Source organism: Eucyclogobius newberryi, unplaced genomic scaffold (genome assembly GCF_026437365.1).
Source record: "Eucyclogobius newberryi isolate DKJ021-1_F unplaced genomic scaffold, fEucNew1.0.hap1 SCAF_2, whole genome shotgun sequence".
Lineage (NCBI taxonomy): Eukaryota > Metazoa > Chordata > Actinopteri > Gobiiformes > Gobiidae > Eucyclogobius > Eucyclogobius newberryi.
In genome coordinates, this window is record NW_027315834.1 from 30,573,644 (window position 1) to 30,593,583 (window position 19,940).

Sequence of the window (19,940 nt, forward strand, 5' to 3'; positions counted from 1 at the left end):
TAGATACGGAGTAGATGGGAATAGATATTCTTGGAGGTGGAAGTGGTGAGTCTAAGAAGTGGATCACTACAGGAAATGCACGACATGTTGGAGGAAGTGATGTGGCTTCGTCTGGATGATTACAAATAAAGGAATCACACCAGAAATGGGATTGGACTGTCAAAGAACATGACGCAGACATCATGACAGTGTGGGCCTCCTGCATTCGATCAGAAACACAAGGCGAGTTAGTTGTAGAGCACAAACAAAGTACTGCAAAGTGCTTGACATAATAAAGAAAAGATACTTTAAAAACATCAGATCAAATACTTTCATGCAGACAGTTTACTCGGACATGTTTAGCCGCTTCTTATCACTAATGCGTCTCTAGGATTAGTATCCATTGCTCTGTTTCGTTTACTACACTCTCCAGTCTCAGACCGAGGTGTAAATTACTTCACAGCTTTGCTCAAAGTGAGTTTCAACGCTGCACAGATGTATTTTTGGATTGCACTCAAACTTGGGCTCAACACTAATGGGCCAAGACTTCACTCCATGCTTCAACCTCTGCATTCACATACTGGATACATACAATGCAAAACGAATGGGACAATTAACCCTTTGGACACTTAGGCTTACATTTTATCCAGGTACGTCATGCAAAAATAACGTAACCGCTACACAGTAATTATTAAGTGTCATATTTTTCTAAACTATTTTCTTACCAGTGTCAATCATGCATGTTTTTTGTAACCTGAGCATTTGGATTAGCACAGGAGCAGACATGTCACTCAATTTAACCGCTGTTGTTTATTATGCACTCTGTTTGTCTTCATCAAAGAGACTGTTTATACCTTTTATAATATTATGTATCAAGTCATATTTTGTTTCCTTGTCTGCTCCCTGTCTGTCTTTTCTCTGTCGACATGACTTAACCACTTTAGTTAAAAGCTCTAAAATGAAACACCGATGTCAGATAATATGAGGTTTACAGTTCGGCTTCAGTACTTTGTGTGACTGACATGCATTTGAACCGGGTTAACTGTACCAATTGAGGCCGTCTTATGTTACAATAGGTACCCGTCCCGCAAAGTCCCGTCTTTGGTGGCTCTGTTTTGCAGTTGGAGAGGTTAAGTGGTATTTTGGAGGTAAGGTGCCACTCGTCTGTGCATTCCCGCACAGGGCGTGAAGGTAAAGGAAGAGTCTGTGTTATTGTTTGTCCTAAAGCTGAAAGGCAGAGATCTCCAGCAGTTGAGGTTATCATCCCACCAAAACATGCTGTTCAATACAAGGAAGTGCGTTATATGTTCAGATCTGTTTTTGATGATAACCTAGTCATGGCTTTAGAGCATTTGTAAAGTTAGTTAACGCTCGTTCACTGGCCTTTTTTGTTGTATTCTGGCTTGTATTTGAAAGAGGAAAGCACTAATGTGTCTTTTTATTTGATCCGGGCAATGTATTGTGAACTTTGTATGTCTTGTCACGTTTTATATCAGATAATATTGATTTACATGTTTTATGGTTTGTGATAATATCAAGCAATTATTTTAAAGCACACGTTCAAATAAGTAATACAATAATTCAAAGTTCTTTACTGTTTCATCAGTAAAACAAAAGGCTCCTGAAACTCTGTAGTCTTTGTGGAAAAGTGTATGTTGTTGGTGGTTGGTTAAGATTGCCTTATTATTATTTATTTCAATATAAAAAAACAAAACATAGAACATCATAATTGCGCAATTGACGAAATAGAAATAACTTAATTAGCACAGAACATTTACAGAAACAAATACACAGCATATTGGAAATCTGTCTCCGTAGTGATGGATATGTTTAATGCCTACAATGTAAGGCAAACCAGCGTCTTCATGGAGACAAACAGGTGGCAAACCCTTCACCAGAGAAAGTTACATAGTACAACTTTAACAGTTTATTCATTGCACCAAATGTTTAACATGGATTAAAGTATCAACAGAAATGTCCCTCTCTAAACTCCAGCACTCCCTTGTAAAGTGTGAACTGCATGAGCCTATCACCCTCTCCACTGTCGTGATAGTAGAAGTCACATAGGACTTGTAACCTGTACACGTGCATCCTCTTAACTGAGTGTGCAGTAGTAGTATGTGTACTGTTGATGAGCGTTGGCTATGGGCCTGGTCTAACCCTCTCTCCCTCGGTGTCTGTCCCAGGACGGGGGGAGTCTGGTGGACTCCACTGGGGCAGTGCGCCTCCCTCTCTATACGGCCTGGCTGGAGCTCTTTCAGAAGGAGGTAACCGTTAGCCCTTTAGTCCCGTGGGGTTTCTCTTGTTTCTGGTGCAGTGTGTTTCTGTAGGACTAACTCCGCATGCTTACCTCTCTCACTCAGAGGTAACATGGAAGAACCAGGGGCTGTAGAAGGATATAGTAGGGTCTACTAGTGGGGCTTGGTCTGTGCACTTTGCATCAGTCCTACTTTTCCCTCTCTTTTCTGAAATGTTGGGACATATTTTTGATTAATTATGATATTTTTTCAATTCATGACTGATTCATATCTTTGGTTGTTTGAGAATTTAACACATTTTCATTCACTGAATAATATGTGTGTTTTTATTATAATAAAAATGTGGATTGTTTGTTTTTAAATCTAATTACATGTCAAAACCCTTAACACTTAACAATAAAGAGGAAATATTGTGCATTTTTAGTTCTTATGCTGGGATTGTTTTTTTCTTTTTTTTCCGCATTTCTCAGGGCAATAAAGGTTTCATTATTTTATTTGTGTCATATGTGAAGTGTCCCTTAACTGAGTCCACAAGTTGGAATTTTGAGTGACGTTTCAGGGTATTTTTTCCAGTCGGAGGTTGGAAAAATCCCAATTACCAGTTGCCTGAAACACAGCATTAGTATTACACTATAACATAAGCATAGATCTTTTTTCATTTTTATTGTAAAGTGCAGAATCAATCTATAATGGTTTAGTAATAGAAACAGGACCAGTGACTTTTTTTTTTGTAACTAGTGAGTCAGTCAACAGTCAGCTTACTGGTGTCACGTATCTCCTTTGATGTTATTTAAAATGTAAACTCTAACCTAACCACTTATTTCTTTGCAAAAGTATAATCAGGTGAAATAAACAAGTTTGAACATTGGCCCTCGACATGTAAGTCTTCTCCAGATAATCTTTGTTTTCATTGGCAACGCCGCCCTTTAGATGTCAGCGAGGATCTGTCAGAAATCACCCAAGCTGACTCTAAATACTGTGGACGTATGTTTTCTATTAACTTCTTTTTACTGTAATTTTGTACAATTTAAGTTCAGTTTTGATTGGTAAGCCTTTAATTGCCTGTAATAATCTGATCTCAAAGCAAAGATTAGTGACAGTGAATTGAGCTGCAGGTGCAGAGTGGATCCACAACAGCACAGTCTAACCACATCACTGAAAAGCAAATGATGAACTTTAAAAACATATAAAAGAAAATATAGAGAGCAGCAATTTTTCTGACATGATGCTTCTCAAGCTTAGTACCAGTATTCTGAGGAAGTAGTTTTATAGTTACTTGTTTATAGCAAAACACGTTGTCTTCACTATTGGTAGATGTTACATGGAATCACTTTTTACTTGTACTTCAACAGAATCAAGATGTCACAAAGTAGTTCTGCTTTGGATCAATCATGTTGTATCTAAATTACCATTAACACAACTAGGCCTCAATTAGAGTTCGAGAGTTAGAGAGTTGCTTCCAGCTAGAGCAGTTCAATGAAAATAAATCATCCACCAATGGAAGTAAACAGGGATGGAAAGTAACTAATTACAAACGGTCACATTAATATAATTTAGTAGATTATTTGGGTAATTGTGCTTTTTTGAGTACATTTTTAAAATCATACTTACTTAATTGCAATTGAGTATTATAGCCATGTAATTGTAGTTCATTACAGTGCTGCAAGATATCACTATTCAATCAAAATCCACATTTGAATTGGCGCAAAGTCCTTTGTAAACATCAAACTGTCCTGTCTTATTATGCATGTAACACCTTATAATCCTGTGTTTTAGGCCTCTACAAACATGCTTTGAAATGCATGGGACTCTTGTTTTCATTTATCATTTCAGATTTCAGTCTTCTCTCAAATGTAAAACTCCTAATATGTTTAAAATATGCACTTTGAATAGAATCCAACTGTTATTACACTTTCATAACAATGTTCATTTCTCTTTCCACCACTGGATGTACGTTTGAAAGTCCCACCTGGGCCCACATGACTAATGCCGTTGGTAGTGTATTTTGAGATTTACATTGACGTTGTATCTGATAAATCTGTCACAGTTTCCCGCCTCTTACAACTTGTTCTATCACTCCATCGGCTCCCCCTGTGTTTTACTACAGTCACGCTCCACTCTGCTCAAAGAGTTTATGTGCCACTCACAGGAAGACATTTCACACACTTAACCAAGCGTGACCCAAACAATAACTTCATATCATGGTAAATCATACACAGTTTCTTATCTGTTTTCCTGTTTACTTTGCTTATCTCTTTGTCATCACTGTAAAAAGCTGCTGTATTTTTCTGCTATCACCGTAATGACTTTACTGCTCTGTGTAAATCAATTCAGATAACAACGTCATCAAAACATTCATATATTTAGTATCAGTATTAGCTGCTTGGTTGTAACTTGAATGTGGATCGTACCGTGGAACCTTCTAGGCAAATCAATCTCCATGGAAACAAGCTGCAGGTTACAATCAGACAATACTGAACATATCCTAATCATTTAAAGTGCCTATGGCAGGTTGGGCTGCTCATTTGAAAATGCATATTCAAATATATATTTAAGATTTTGCTGAAAATGTTACTATTTTTTTTCCCAGATTGCCATTTTTTTAGGTTCATATTTTACTTCCAGGTTGTAAATCATGACATCAACCAGACTGTACACAAACTTAGACCCTTAAATCCTCTAATGTCACATAGCTTATTATTTGCCAAAAACACATATAAAATCACCTTTATTTTGTTGAATTCTGAGTCTCCCTGTGTGATGCCATCAGTATGTAGAACTCATCTCTACTTCCTGTTTATTTCAACTGTTTATTTTTACAAATTTCTTCACAAACTGCTGCTTGATTTGTGTAAAACTATACTTTATATTTACAGCGAGTATTCCCGACATCCCGACATCTAAATTAGAATATAATAAAAACCTGTCACATGCACTTAAAGATGGATTGAAGTCCAAAGCATCATTCTTAACATTAAGAGCGTTTGATCCACTGGTGTCTCACTGATGTAAGGCCAGACGGGCTGAGGCATAGACTTGGGACTAGGACTATGATTTTTTCTCAAGCTTCTCCAAGTGAGATACAATTTCTCTTACCTCAGACTTTTGCCATTTGTTCCTTGAGACAGAGGACTACAAAAGGTGCTGTCCACCTCGTGTCAGAGATGGGAGGCGACAGGGGACAGCAGTAAGGAATAGCACTGAACCTGACTTTGACTTGAGAGCCGCGGGCGTCTTTCTTGTCGATCCGTGTTTGAGTAATTCACACGTTTAGGGTTTCCAAGCTGCGGGGCAGGTTAGGTAATGTGGACATGAGTGTGTCTGCTGCAGCCAGAGGGGAGAGGACACTGTAGCTTCAACATGACAGGTCCAGAAAGTCCTCTTGAAGCTCGCGTTGTATTGTGATTTGGAGATTTATAGCATTTGTGGCCACAGTTCAGTGTTGTTCCTGTTGGGTTTTGTAGTGCAAACTTTCAAAAAAATATCTGGATGTGCATTTTATAAAATTTTTATCAAATCAGAATAATTTGTAATCGTCAATGATTATCTTGGAGCGTTTTAATTGAGATGTGTACAGCCAATTTTCTGTCATTAAAAGCATGTGATTTGGAGCAGAGTTCAGACTTTGGAAGAAAGAAATTTACTATTTTTAAATGGCAATAATTAAATGTCGGTATTGTCTAGTTCATTAACCTAAATACCGTAGCAAAAGAGATTTTTATTTTGTTTGTAATGGGCAAAAGAAAAAACTGAATTGATCTTTTTTTGCTATATCGCCCAGCCTTTTCTAGTAATATTTATCTAGTATTCAATGTAATATTTGATTCAATATTTAATCGATTCAGAATTCATTTGGAATTAGTCTTTATTTTCTATGTTAAAATTCCTAAACTCTTAAAAACAAGATAAACGTTTGAATATTCTGGCACTGCTAATATCACAACTGTAAAACATGTAGTGAGAGCAGCCTTAGAAACAATGGCATTTCCTTCACAGTAAAAGTGTGCTGTGTGTCCCATTTCCTTTATTATGAAAATGGGCTGTTCGGTCGTCTGCAGGGCCACTGGTCACTTCCTGCCTCACACATATCAGCCCCAATCTCCACAAAATCACCGCTAAGTCTTGCACAGTTTTCCTGACTCATTCAAACACACACATTCTTGGAGGTCATTAGCTGCTCTTTTGGACAGGTGTTTTTGACTAAGCTCTTGACTTGTGTTGGTGCATGTAATCCAATCCTCTGAGCAAGGCTTCCATTCCTGCTGCAGGTGGAATTGTGTGATGGTTATGTTGGTTTTGACAGGCAGCATGGAGGTAATACAGCTGTGAGTCAGTCTATACATGCAAGAAGAAGAGTGTTAATAATCATTTGCAGTTGCAAAAAAAAAAAAACATGATTATATTAATAAAATTACACTTTATATTTTGAGATTTGATGTCAGATTCTCTAAATTAGAAACATGGCTGGTGAAACATTTATATGTGTAGCACTTTTAATGAGTTCTACACATTATATGCAAAGGCTTTCACTGATATTGATGGCGACGTTAGAAACGTGGTTCATCTTGATTCGCCAATTTGATGCAACATCTGCTAAAATAGGTTGAAATATATTGTTTGGGCGCTTCACCTTTGGCTTTCGTCCAAACCACAATACTGCGCTGTGATTGGTCCTGTCCCACACCACTGATGGTTCGGACCCCACAAAATTTAAGGCATCAGCGGGAGCCTAACAATATGGATTCTCAAGTGTTTGTGAACTCACAAAAATCGTGAGAATTCATCTAGGCAAGGATGATAAATTAGAGAATGACCTGGAGAGTACTTGTTGAGTATAAGGACATTTTTTTCCCCCTTAAATTAGAATTCAAGTTATTTATTCAAAATATCGGTAGTTGTTAATAGGAGTAAAGTTGCACCTGTTATTTCGAAAGAAAAATATGCTGAAATAATTTAACAGCTGGTCAAGTTGTAGGTTAAAAATGTCCTCCAATTTAAGCCTTGCTGAGCCAGAGGATTCACTCTCGTATTGAGGAAATAGATTGCAATAGCAGCGTTCATAAAGAGACTTTAATCACAATTATATCATTAAGTAAACAACTATTTTGTGAACACAAAGTTCAGTAAGCAATACAATTTCAATCTCTAAAAAATTCAGAATATTGTTTGCCACACAATGTAAACCAAAGTAAACATGCATTCAAATGAAATCAGTATTATATCAGTTTTAGGTGATTTTAAGCTTTTAGTTCTTAGATTTATTACGTTCTCTTCCCAATATAAGCTCATGTAAAAGCCATTTGTTAGATCCAGTGTGGCACTGACTGCCCAATATCTGCACTGACTGCTCTGTGCGACATTAGATGGCAAAAAAACTATAGTATTAGATTGTATTGTAAACCAGATTATGGCTTTATTCTGTTGAGCTCCTGTAGTTGTCTTTAATACATTTCTGTCCTAGGCCTCGAATCTCTTGCCCTCTATCAGTGTTTTGTGTTTTTTGTGTGGCTCAAGTGCATTTCCATGGCAGCAGCAGGCCTATCATCCCAGGAGACAACACCTTAGCGACGAGAATTGTCCAGCAGGTCTGCGCGGGGCCCGGGTTTGAACAAGACACTCTCAGGGGGCCCTACAGAATGAAGGCCAAGTGCACTTTAAAACAGGGGTCACAAAAAGGCTGCAACTTCAGACAATGAGGAGTCAGACTGTTGGCTTACTTATGCCTGAGCGGCATGGACACTTTAGTCTGGAGAACTCGCTGTAGTAAAAGGCATTGCTTTGTAGCCCAAAAATGTAGGTCTTATTTTGTTTTGACCTAAATAAATATGATTAACTTAATTAACAGTTCAAATTTGATTATATTAGGTACGAACATCTTCATACGCAGATAAAATTGGTTAATGTGTTTTGGTTGCAATATTACGCATATTTGGGACATATGAAACTGAAAAATTGGTTGAACCAGATTTGTATTTTTTGCTTAATTTTGTTGACACATCATTCAAAAAACTTGTGTGTAGGTGGTACTTTAAAGTCTTTATGTCTGTGGGAGAAAAATACATTTTGAGAAAACTACCTTTGAAGCTACAATGTCCCATATAAATCTATAGATGCAAGTGGATTAAATGAAATAATAAAACCGCTTTAGATGCAGTTATGACTATGATGTTTCCATGTTAAAGCTTATTAAAAAACTGACCATTTAAAAAAAGGATTCAAAGTATTACTCACAGCCTCAACTCTTTTTCGCTCTCACAAACCCATTCACACATCCTGATTCTTTACGTGCTTGAATTTATTGGCATGTTTTATAGTGTCTGTGGAACTTTACGGTCACATAAACACCCACAAATCCGTGCGTGTCCTAAGTACCTCTTATCACTGGTGACTAACAAGAATAACAACAAACACACGACAAGGACGACAAATACCAGCAAATACTTCCGGGTTTCCGATCCATCCATCCGTTTCATGATATTCTGTGTTAATACTCTACAACTATCTTACTTTTGCCATCCTTTTGTTACTTTTGCAATGATGAAAGTTAGTTATTATATTCACTGGTTATGTGTTAGTTTCAACACTTAACTCAGACGTGTTCACAGTCACAAAGCTATGCCCGAACTATGTTATCTGTTCTATTTGTGAAACTCAGTTGGGTGGGCCACTAATAACCAGCCCACTTCTACTAATAGGTTAGTGATTATAAATGGAGCATGTACTAAGGTCATGGTTGTAAATGTTGACATGAATACTTAGTACAGACCCATGACATGTACATGACACATACATGTAATAGGATAGGAACATTTGTGAAAGCTGAGTATTGGCATCTTTCCATCACCCTTCATCCCTAAAGTCTTTCACAGTTGGGTAAATCTCTCTTATCCCAAATTTATTACCCCCAACATGCCCTGAATACGTGGGGTTAGGGCTGATCCCCTCCGAACGTGAATGTACGACCAGGCTAGTCAATATTTAGCCTGTGACAGCTGCAAGACTAAGCAAAAGCGAGTGCCGCATTATGGCACAAGTGTCGGCCTGTCAATCACAAGTCTGTGTTCTGTGCACATCAACAATCCGACTATTATCTTTAAATGTCGTGTAAACAGTTGCATCTGATCTGAGTACTCTGATTTATTTCTGGCCGATCACACTTGTGCAGGTTTGGACAAGGAAAATTATGTGGCAAAGTGTGGTTAGTTTAGAATTAATTGTACGTTGTCTTCCAAAAACAACAGATACTTAATAATTTAAGAGTTTTTGATGAATAGATTTCTTTTGTGCGCAAAAAGCTCAAACCAAAAATCAGATCCAAATTTTGGGTCATGAGTAATTTTTGCTTAAACAAATCTGTGCTGGCGTTATTAGTATAATTTGGCGTATTGGTTACCACTTACTGCCTCGCAACAAGAACGTCATGAGTTAGATTCTCAGACTGGGTGAGGCCTTTCGGTTTCCAGTTCGGCTTTTTCTTTCCCTTAAATCTATTCTGAAATCTATTATCATTTAACATTCTGCAACATAACAGACTCAAACATTTTAACTTTCTCCTTAAACTTTGAGGACACTTCTTCTACTTCTTCAATTATCTGTTTTTAATTATAAATTGGTGCGAACTGACTGTATTTTTTCCCATAATTTCATTCTGGAGGAATTTGCACAAGGTGTTTTGGTCATGTCTTGTATAATCTAATCATTTTCCTCAATTATAATTTGAACTGTGCCTGCTGGGAATAAGGCCGCACAAAGACAGCTGTGTGCATAAGTTTCTCTTTCCTTCTGTCGAGTGCTGCCTTTGAACGCTGGGTTTGTTTACTCCGGGAGGCTCTGCTTATGTAGACATCCTCAATTTAAGATGCAGTTACACATATCATTTCAATGTACAACTATGTATGCTATGTCTGCATACTGCACTATTTCTGCTACTACTAGTATTTATGTGACTGATAAGCTAATACAAATGTATAGAGTACATTTACACATTCTGCTGCAGCTACTTCTTTGACAACTATGGCTTCTGCAACCTCTAATGTGACTGTTCTTACCAACAAGTCTGACATCCAAAATACCATTCATGTGTTTCCATTTCCTGATTTTCAGGCGCCATTTTGAGGACTTTTCAACATTTAAAATATAGAATATTTTTATTTGAATTGGTGATTGCTATGCCAACAGTTCTAACTTTTCACCCCAAAAAACGGTGGATTACTGCCAAGCTAAATGAACAATGAAGTGAAAGCAAAACATTCCAGTGAAATTTCCTCAAACATAAAAGGACATTTCTGATAATGTCCTTCATTTTTGCCTACCATTTACTTCATTCATCTGAACTGCTTTCCCACGCTTGGCAACAAACTTCCAACTTGTCCAATTCTTTTGTATTCCGGGTTTTCCAGGATTTGGGTGAAGTGTGCTCTGCCTATAGTTACCGTGGTGACTGTGAGTAGAGGATTATGGGAGATTAGGACAGTAGATGTAGTTATGCAGGCGGGTGCTGACATGGGTGGGGTTTCACTCTGTGACTGTTACTTGTGCCACAATTAACGTGTGAATATTAGTTTGAGATCAAATCTGGGTTTGAAGATCAGTTATTGAGTTAATGCAGCGTAAAGAACGATTCTAAACGAAAGCACAAGAAGGTGGGAGTCATTTACAGTTGATTTTCAACTTGCTGTGATATGGTGACGTTTTGAGGACATTGACCATTCAAAATATCCAACATTTAGTTTTGTATATTTTTATTGCAATGGCAGCAGTCCTAACTTTTCATTGTTCTAAAACCCTTAGATAGTAACACAGCCATTAGTCAAATGAATCGATGTATTGCTAAATTTACCAACCAATTTACCAAGGTAGGCAATATTTCTTTCATACTATGATATATGATTATTTCACCCTGCCATAGCTTTTATTCCACTTCAGCAGTTAAAAGAGTGTAATTTACGCTCGGCAAGAGACTTGGGACTAATAATAAATACTTATTTCTAACATTGATTGAATACATTGAGTGAATTTTGACAATATAAGCTTCAGTCTCTGCATTTTAACCCAATACATGTCTTTGTTGTAATACAATCTTGTCCCTTTATACAGCCCGACTACATATCCAGGTTTGATTGAAGGCCCCTAGAGGCAGAAATGGCACACTGTTTTTAAAGGGCCTTTAATGTGTTATGGGAAAGGCAGCGGTTTTATTTCTGCCAGGCCAAATTCCTAAAGTCAGGCCAACAAAGGGCACTCAGGATCAAATTTATTTTTTTCTTTCCAGGTTTGTGAGGTTGACTAAGGGCAACAGCAACCGGCAAAAATAGTATGGGCAAAATTTGGAAATATCGTTCAACACAACAATTGTAGAAAATGACTGCGGCGCACCCTTTATGTGGGATGGAAAGTCTACTCCTTTCATCATAACGTTATATATATATAGCCATTTCAGGTTAGCACTTTCCCTAATGTCTTTCCTGTTTTGTCTCTCATTTGGTCGACCCAGCTTTATATAGTTCACATACAGAATTCCCTCTCATATTTTTCACATTTCTTTACTTTCTTCTCCTGTGTCTGTATCTTGTTACTCTAATCAATGTATGTAGTGCACTCATTGTCTTCCTTGTTAGTTCAAAACATGCTAGATCTTACACATTCAACGATTTTGACTTTGAACGTGGGGTTTTGTTGAGGTAAAGCGACTATTTATTCTAAGTTTCCAGTTTAATCACAATCTTGTCTTGCGTAAACATGGGAAGCGTGATCCAATCTGCGATCTGTAGTTCTTTTGTCAAGTGTTTTTGTAGTCCCGAGATTTGCTTTTCTTGTTAGAAACACGGCATAGAGATGTAATCGTTTGGACCCATTGTGAGCCACTTAATGCTGTCAGGCTGTCAGGCTGCGCTTTGAAAAATTATAGCATAAGTCTGAGTGCAAGTTTTGGACAAAAGGGCAATCACTGCAATGTTATGAAAAAAAATAGATGCGATCATACATTGGAGATAAGTGTACTCGCTCGTTTAGAACAGTTTTTTCCTCGTTGAGTCCCATGTTTAGTCCTAGTTTGTCCTGGTTTGATCCTCTTTTGAGCCCTGTACAGTCCAGCATTGACTTGCCAAGGTTCTGTTCATGTCCTGGTCTAGTCCTGGTCTAGTCCCGGTCTAGTGTCTAGTCCTGGTCTAGTCCTGGTCTTTTGTTCTACGTTTAGGCCCAGTTATCCCAGTTTGAATGTGTCGTGTGTTCGCCAGTGTGCACGGTATGGCTGTTTTGTCCTGTTTAGACCTTTTTTTAGTTTTGGCTGAGACATAAATGCTGGGTTTGTTCCTGCATTATTGTAGAAAATCTCAGGATGTTGTCGTCTGATTTCAAACATTTCACGAAACTAAAGAGGTTTGTTGTTCCCTAAGCTGATCTGCATACCCGTGTTTGTCGGCAGCAGGCCTTGATGGGAAGAATTAGCCCACTTTGTAACCGTTGGGTGTGAGCTGTGGTACAAAGGGGCTTTTTGTGGCCTGACTCCCGTCTCCTGGCTGCTGCTCCGAGTCGGCCGGCTTTGTTTGTGCTGAAATGGGAAACACAGCCGAAGAAAGCGTTTGGGCTGTTGTCTTTTGGTGCTAAGTTCCTCAAACTGAATGGAAAGGCAGAAAGCAATCATTTAGCTTTCAGTCATTGGTTGCCCTTGTATCCATAGAAAGAACGTATGTTGTGATGAATTAGCTTTTGAAATGAAAGAGTGCTTTAGTTGTGGTATGTGGAGACAGAAGTTGACATATTCTGTTAACAATGCACGTTAACAGCTCAAAAGGAGAAATGTTGATAAAAAACAACTCATTTAAATGTCATACACCAGATTGTATACTTGAAATGATATAAACTACTGTTATGTCTGCCTAATATTACTGTCGTGATCATATTCAATGATATTTATGTATTTATTTATTTATTTGTCTATGGGAGTTTGTATTTATTTATAGGAGATCTTCTACTGAAAGTGTTTTTCAGACTTCCTATAAGTGATCTGTTCTTCTGTATCTACCTCTGTATCTTCCTGCGTTGCACCAATGAAATTTCCCCATGTGGGACAATAAAGGAACATCTTATCTTATCTTATCTTAATACTTGCATGAAAGTTAATGACATCTATTGTATTTTCTGTCACTTCTGGCACTCTGAACAACACTGGCTGCACTGCTGATGTAAATAAAGTTCTTACCTGTTGATATTTTGTGTTTCAGCCAAACATCGGGCGCCTGGGCTTCCCTCACGGTCCGTCCGGAGAGAAAGTGGCCGTGGTTGCCGTTGACGATTGTGACATCTCTATGGCGATTCGCTTCGGGAAACGAATTGGAAACTACTCGTGCGCCGCACAGGGAACACAGACTGGCCAGAAAAAGTATGTCATGTTTGTAGCTCAAGTCACAGATAATATTATAGTGAAAAATGAAAACAAAACAGATTTATAAACACACAGATTATGTATAAATTTGTTGTATGTGGCGGAAAAGCGAAAATTGAGTTCTCAAAGTTGAGAACGCACATTACATTCCTGTATTTTCACAGATTTAACTATTGCATCACATTAATCCACAGTGTTACATGTTTTAAGGAACTCAGAACACAGACAACTTGTGGATGTAGAAAGTTGTTACCAGGATTATTGAGCATAACTGTATAAAACAACATGCTACTGTAATACTGAATATAGTAACATCTCCAACATGAACTAATATTCTTCTTATCCTGGTCTGGTAGATCTCTGGACCTGACGGGACCTCTGCTGCTGGGCGGGGTCCCAAACCTCCCTGAGGACTTCCCGGTCCGAAACAGGGACTTTGTGGGCTGCATGAGGAACCTGACCATCGACAGCAAACCCATCGACATGGACGGCTTCATTGCCAACAACGGCACTTCAGCAGGTACTACATAGAAATAACTGTTGTGCAGCTATAGTTAGGGAGGTTATGTTCTAATATTTTCCTTGTTGGAACATTAAAGTATTTTCATTTAGGGCTCTTTCAATTCTGTTTTCAATTCTGTTCAAATTGCAGTCCTTGTTATGTACTTATTAAATTATCAACTTTATGTTACGTATGTTAAACTGACTGTAAACAACACATTGCTATATTATTGTCTAGGATGTCCAGCAAAGAAGAACTTCTGCAACAGTGAAGTGTGTCAGAACGGAGGAACGTGCAACAGTAAATGGGACACCTACAGCTGCGACTGCCCCACTGGGTACGGAGGCAAGAACTGTGAACAAGGTAAACAAACAAACAAACAAACAAATGCATCATGCACAAGTGAAGCAATACTAATCACTTTGGCATCACAGTTTTCTCAATTGCTTGTGTTTTAAAATGTTACATAGTTGGGATAATCAATCAATCAATCAATCAATCAATCAGGTGACCAAAGTGCTTTCCAATAAATATAAGGTAATACAAAAGCATTAATGTAAACCACAATGCAATAACATTGTAAACAATTGAATACACTGTACAAAATAAAGTGTTAAAAGCCGGTGTGAATATTTTGAGCCTGGATTTTAACACAGGGCCAAAATCTGTCATGGTGCTGATATCGGACACAAGCTTGATCACCAAAGTTGTTAAACCGGATGTGTTGGTTCAAACTATAATGTGTCTGACTGCACGTGATACCAAAACTTAATTGTTACGTATCATATCTTTAACTTGATGGCGTTTGATTAGGTCAGACTCCCGTGCTGTGACTCAGAGTCACAGTCACAATGGAAAGTCACTGTAGCTGCTGTTCACACAATAACATGCCCTCAGGTCTCCAGTGCAGGGAATCAGACCCAATTAATCCCCATCTATTCAGATCAAATTGAAAGGAATTACTAACATGAAATATCTTTTCTTGGGTTCTTTGTGCCACTAGCTAGTGTCTGTGCGCTGTCTTATTCTCTTATTATTTCACAGCCAAATTGTCGAACGTACGGTATAACAGGACAGGAATTGATTACAAATGTTTTATTCTACTTTCCTCCAAATTTATGCTTATGAAAAATGTATCGTATTTTCCGGACTATAAGTCGCACCTGAGTATAAGTCGCACCAATCCAAAAAAATGCATAATAGAGAAGAAAAAAACATATATAAGTTGCATTGGAGTATGAAATGCGGTTGCAAGTGTGAAAATAACAAATAATATCACATATAAGTCACTCCGGAGTATAAGTATAAGTACATAAGTTCGGCCTTCTTTAGTTCTGGTTTAGTTTAGTCCCAAAACAGTCCTGGTTTAGCCCTCAGTCTATTTATATTTAGTCCTAAAATCCCTATTATGTTAACAGGGTTTGGTCATCACTGTACAATCCCTAGATGACAATGCACACATAAATAGCTCTTTCTATGTGATTTATTGTGGTCTTTGCCATGCCATCCCTCCAGTACAGTGTGCGGGGCAGAGATACTTTGAACGCTCAATGTGGGTGCTAATAAATCCCGGACATGTCCCTGTGTTTGCCAACAGCTTTGTCATTTACAGCCGGGTTTAAATCAGCGTCAGGTTCCCCGTGTGTAAGAGGAGCGTTTTGATTTCCTGCTTTGGGGCATGAGTCCAAACAATGTGTGAAGGTATGAATGGCCCGAGACGCCCCGTGGTCTGTGAGGTAGGCGGCCGGACCGTGCCAGGACCGAGATCCCGTGTCTGAACCCGTCCCAGGATCACAGCCGGTCTAAGAGGGGGGTTTTGGCTGCCACTTTGGTTGTTGACACGTTTGGTTTAAGGCCCACGCAGTCGCTGCAATTTAAGATGCTGTTATCATAGTTATAAGGATGAAGATTGGAAAGAGTTTAAAGGAATATTCATTTTATCAGATCAGACTTCCATTTACAAAACAGACTGGAAAAACTGTTTCAACACCATATACTGTATTTTGAACTTTGGATTAAATTGCAAGAAGACGCAGCACTCAAAATCCTTCTCTGTTCTATCATAAGAGATTGTGGATCTATTAATTCTAAACACAATACAGTATCATAATTGTTTATTATATTGTATTATCTATTTGTAGTAAGGCTGTTACTATTAATTGACTAGTTGTGACTAGTTGACTAGTTGAAAATTAGCTTTCTAAAAAAAAATATAGTAGTATAATTGTAATTGTAATCTGGACTATACAGTCTATAAAACACATATGAAAAGACCTTTTATAACAAAGACAGGGGCATTACTGAATCAGAATGTCAAAAAATAATAAACTATTTCAGATTCTCCTCAATAATTCACTTTATTTGCACATATTATTCTCTAAATAGAAGCCTTCAGTCACCATATTTCAACCTCTATTTGTCTTGATGTTCAATAGGAATGATTGTTGGACTAGTCGACTCATTGAAAAAAGAAGATTAGTGACGTGATAAAGGTGTTAAGAGCTTTAAATCAAACAGGCAGATATTTACTGTGCAAGTGAATATTGCAAACCTCTTGAGTTTATATCGCAGTTAATCTTATGTCTTCCTGCATTTCTTGATTTAGTGGTTCAACAATGAAAATCCCCCTTGTTCAAATATGTGCGTTGTCTGGTAATTACAGGCTAAACAAACTTGTATTTTTGCACACTTCATCTGGATTACGTGCCCTCAGGACCTCGTGGCTTACAATGCAGCTTATATCCAAAGTTTCCGTGCTTCTTGGGGACTTTACATTGACTTTGACTTTCATCCTAACCTAAACTACAGTTGCTACTGACCTTAACCTAAACCTTGACTTTTACCTTTTTCCCCCTTGCAAACTGTTGTATGTGTGCTGCTGAATGATCGGCCCTTTAGGAGTTTGAGAGAATGAGATTAAAGTTGAGTTTAAGACCAAACTGTTTAAAGTATGTGTCACATCCGTTAGATTTGTGTGAAATGTGTTTGTCCAAGTGTTAAACATAGTCTTTGCATGATTTACATTAAGTTTAGTGTTGTGTGGATCTATTAGGTACATTTTAAACATGTTGTGCCTATAAGTCAGTGAATCTTAGATGATAACATACAGTAAATTACTAATGTTTACAAGTTTAGTACTAGTTTAGTGTGCAGTTATGCCAAAAATATGTGCTTGTACAAACAACCCACGAGTTGGGGACGTTGTAAAAGTCAAAATATAGCCTATTTACAGCTCTTGTAATACAAAGTAAAGTACTAGAGCACTCTTCAAGTTAATATTTATTGATGTTGAATTTAAATGTAGCTTAATAATTATTTTTCAAATACTTATCCTAACTTTTACTCTATATTCACTATGTAATATATTATTTTCCCACTTCAGTGATGCCGTCTCCCCAGTTTTATGATGGCCAGGCCCTCGTGTCCTGGACTGAACCGGACATCACCGTGGCGATCCCCTGGTACGTGGGCCTCATGTTTCGGACCAGACAGAGCTCCGGGACCCTGCTCCAGGCCAACGCCGGTCCTGCGTCCACCGTCAGCCTCATGGTAACACTCACTCACCCACTCACTCGCCCACTCACTCATCCACTCACTCACTCATCCACTCACTCACTCACCCACTCACTCACTCACTCACTCATCCACTCACTCACTCACTCACCCACTCACCCACTCACCCACTCACTCACTCACTCACCCACCCACTCACTCACTCACTCATCCACTCACTCACTCACTCATCCACTCACTCACTCACTCACTCACTCACCCACTCACCCACTCACCCACTCACTCACTCACTCACCCACCCACTCACTCACTCACTCAGTCGCCCACTCACTCACTCACCCACTCACTCACTCACTCACTCACCCACTCACTCACTCACTCACTCACCCACTCACTCACTCACTCACTCACCCACTCACTCGCCCACTCACTCACTCACCCACTCACTCACCCACTCACTCACTCACTCACTCACCCACTCACTCGCCCACTCACTCACCCACTCACTCACCCACTCACTCGCCCACTCACTCACTCACCCACTCACTCGCCCACTCACTCACTCACCCACTCACTCGCCCACTCACTCACTCACTCACCCACTCACTCGCCCACTCACTCACCCACTCACTCACTCGCCCACTCTCACTCGCCCACTCGCTCGCCCACTCGCTCGCCCACTCACTCGCTCACTCACTCACTCGCTCGCCCACTCGCTCGCCCACTCGCTCGCCCACTCACTCGCTCACTCACTCGCTCACTTTCTCGCTCACTCACTCGCTCACTCACTCAACCATGTGTGTATCGAATGTGCTGGTGTCATTAGTGAAGCTACGCCAGTGTCAATGTAAAGAATGTTACCAGGCTCCTCACTGTAAATAACATATACAATAATCACAGTGAAAGATTGTGCGTGGATGTAATGGTGGTCGTATTCAAAACCTTTAACTCAAGTCTGAGCTCAAATATATGTTTTTAAACTTTAAAGCATGACTACAACGCAATTAATAGCTGTATCCTAATGTACCGGTATAGTAAAGCAAGAAGTTTGTTCCACATGAACGCAGTATATATACCTGCTGATCGCAGTATCCTCATAAGTAGACTTGCAAATGCTAAAGGTATAAATATTGCAAGTATTTACAATTTACCTTTAAGAAATTATTTTTGTTGAGACAGCCAAAATGAGGTGAATGCAAGGTGGAAAATGCTGTGTCATCCTATATATTCTTTGTATTATTTATCTTATCTACAGCTTAGTGATCGAAATGTGCGTCTGGAAGTCCTCCACAAACATCGGCTCGTGGCGTCAATGGTTTTTTCTCAAATCCGAGTGAACGACGGAGAGTGGCACCACTTACAGTTAGAGCTGAGCAGCGTGAAGGACGGCAACGCCATCAAATACATCATCTCTTTGTCGCTGGACTACGGCATGTACAAGGTAAAAACATACACGAATTATTGACAGTGTGAAACAACTGACACATGTAGATAATGTTGTCTCTTGATTTGGCAGAAGTCTGTGGTGATCGGTAATGACCTCCCTGGGCTGAAGCTGCAGACTCTTCATGTCGGAGCTTTACCTGGAGAAGACAACCGTGTGCAGAGAGGATTTGTGGGCTGCATACAGGTCTGTTTTACTTTACATGCTAGAACTAGATTGTTTTGATGTTGCAAAATAAGATTATCCATTGAGACAACATGTTTAAGGTGAGATTTTCAGATTGAAGGAGAACATTTATCAAAAGTTGAATGACAAACCTTAGATGTCAACAATAGGCAAATCCGTGGACATATTTTCTCTTATCCTTACAAAAACATAATAAAGAGCAGAAATTACTACTTAAAAAATATATTCCTTCTCTGGACCTACGATTACTTGCATTACAGCACACATTAATCTATTAAATCAATTTCAATCACTTTAGTTTCGTTTTTTTAATGACATCAATGTTTTTGCTTCCAGGGAGTGCGAGTCGGAGAAACTCCATCCAGTGCGTCTAACGTGAACATGGCTCTGGGGATGAAGACTCGGGTGGAGGAGGGCTGTGACTTGTCTGACCCGTGTGACTCCAACATCTGTCCTGAGAACAGCCACTGCAGCGACGACTGGACCACCCACTCCTGTGTCTGTGACCCAGGTATTTCACATGTACACATACACGCTCTATCCATGCAGAGATCTATAACTTAGAACATAATCATAGGATGTTCTTAGTATATCCATTGAGACAAGCAGGTGGTGTCATTAGCCAGGTTATAGGTCAGATCTGTGGAGAGGCAACCACGCTCACAGTAAGAGTCT

General features: G+C 39.0%; 1 protein-coding gene across 1 annotated transcript in view; it reads left to right on the plus strand.

Moving 5' to 3' along the window:
• Positions 1-19,940, plus strand: part of celsr1a (cadherin EGF LAG seven-pass G-type receptor 1a) — a 56,642-nt gene that overhangs the window by 15,845 nt on the left and 20,857 nt on the right. The window contains exons 6-12 of the mRNA XM_072454989.1: positions 13,460-13,617; positions 13,977-14,140; positions 14,360-14,485; positions 17,505-17,671; positions 18,891-19,076; positions 19,152-19,265; positions 19,602-19,776. Coding sequence (XP_072311090.1) covers positions 13,460-13,617; positions 13,977-14,140; positions 14,360-14,485; positions 17,505-17,671; positions 18,891-19,076; positions 19,152-19,265; positions 19,602-19,776 — 1,090 coding nt within the window. The remainder of the gene's footprint in view (positions 1-13,459; positions 13,618-13,976; positions 14,141-14,359; positions 14,486-17,504; positions 17,672-18,890; positions 19,077-19,151; positions 19,266-19,601; positions 19,777-19,940) is intronic.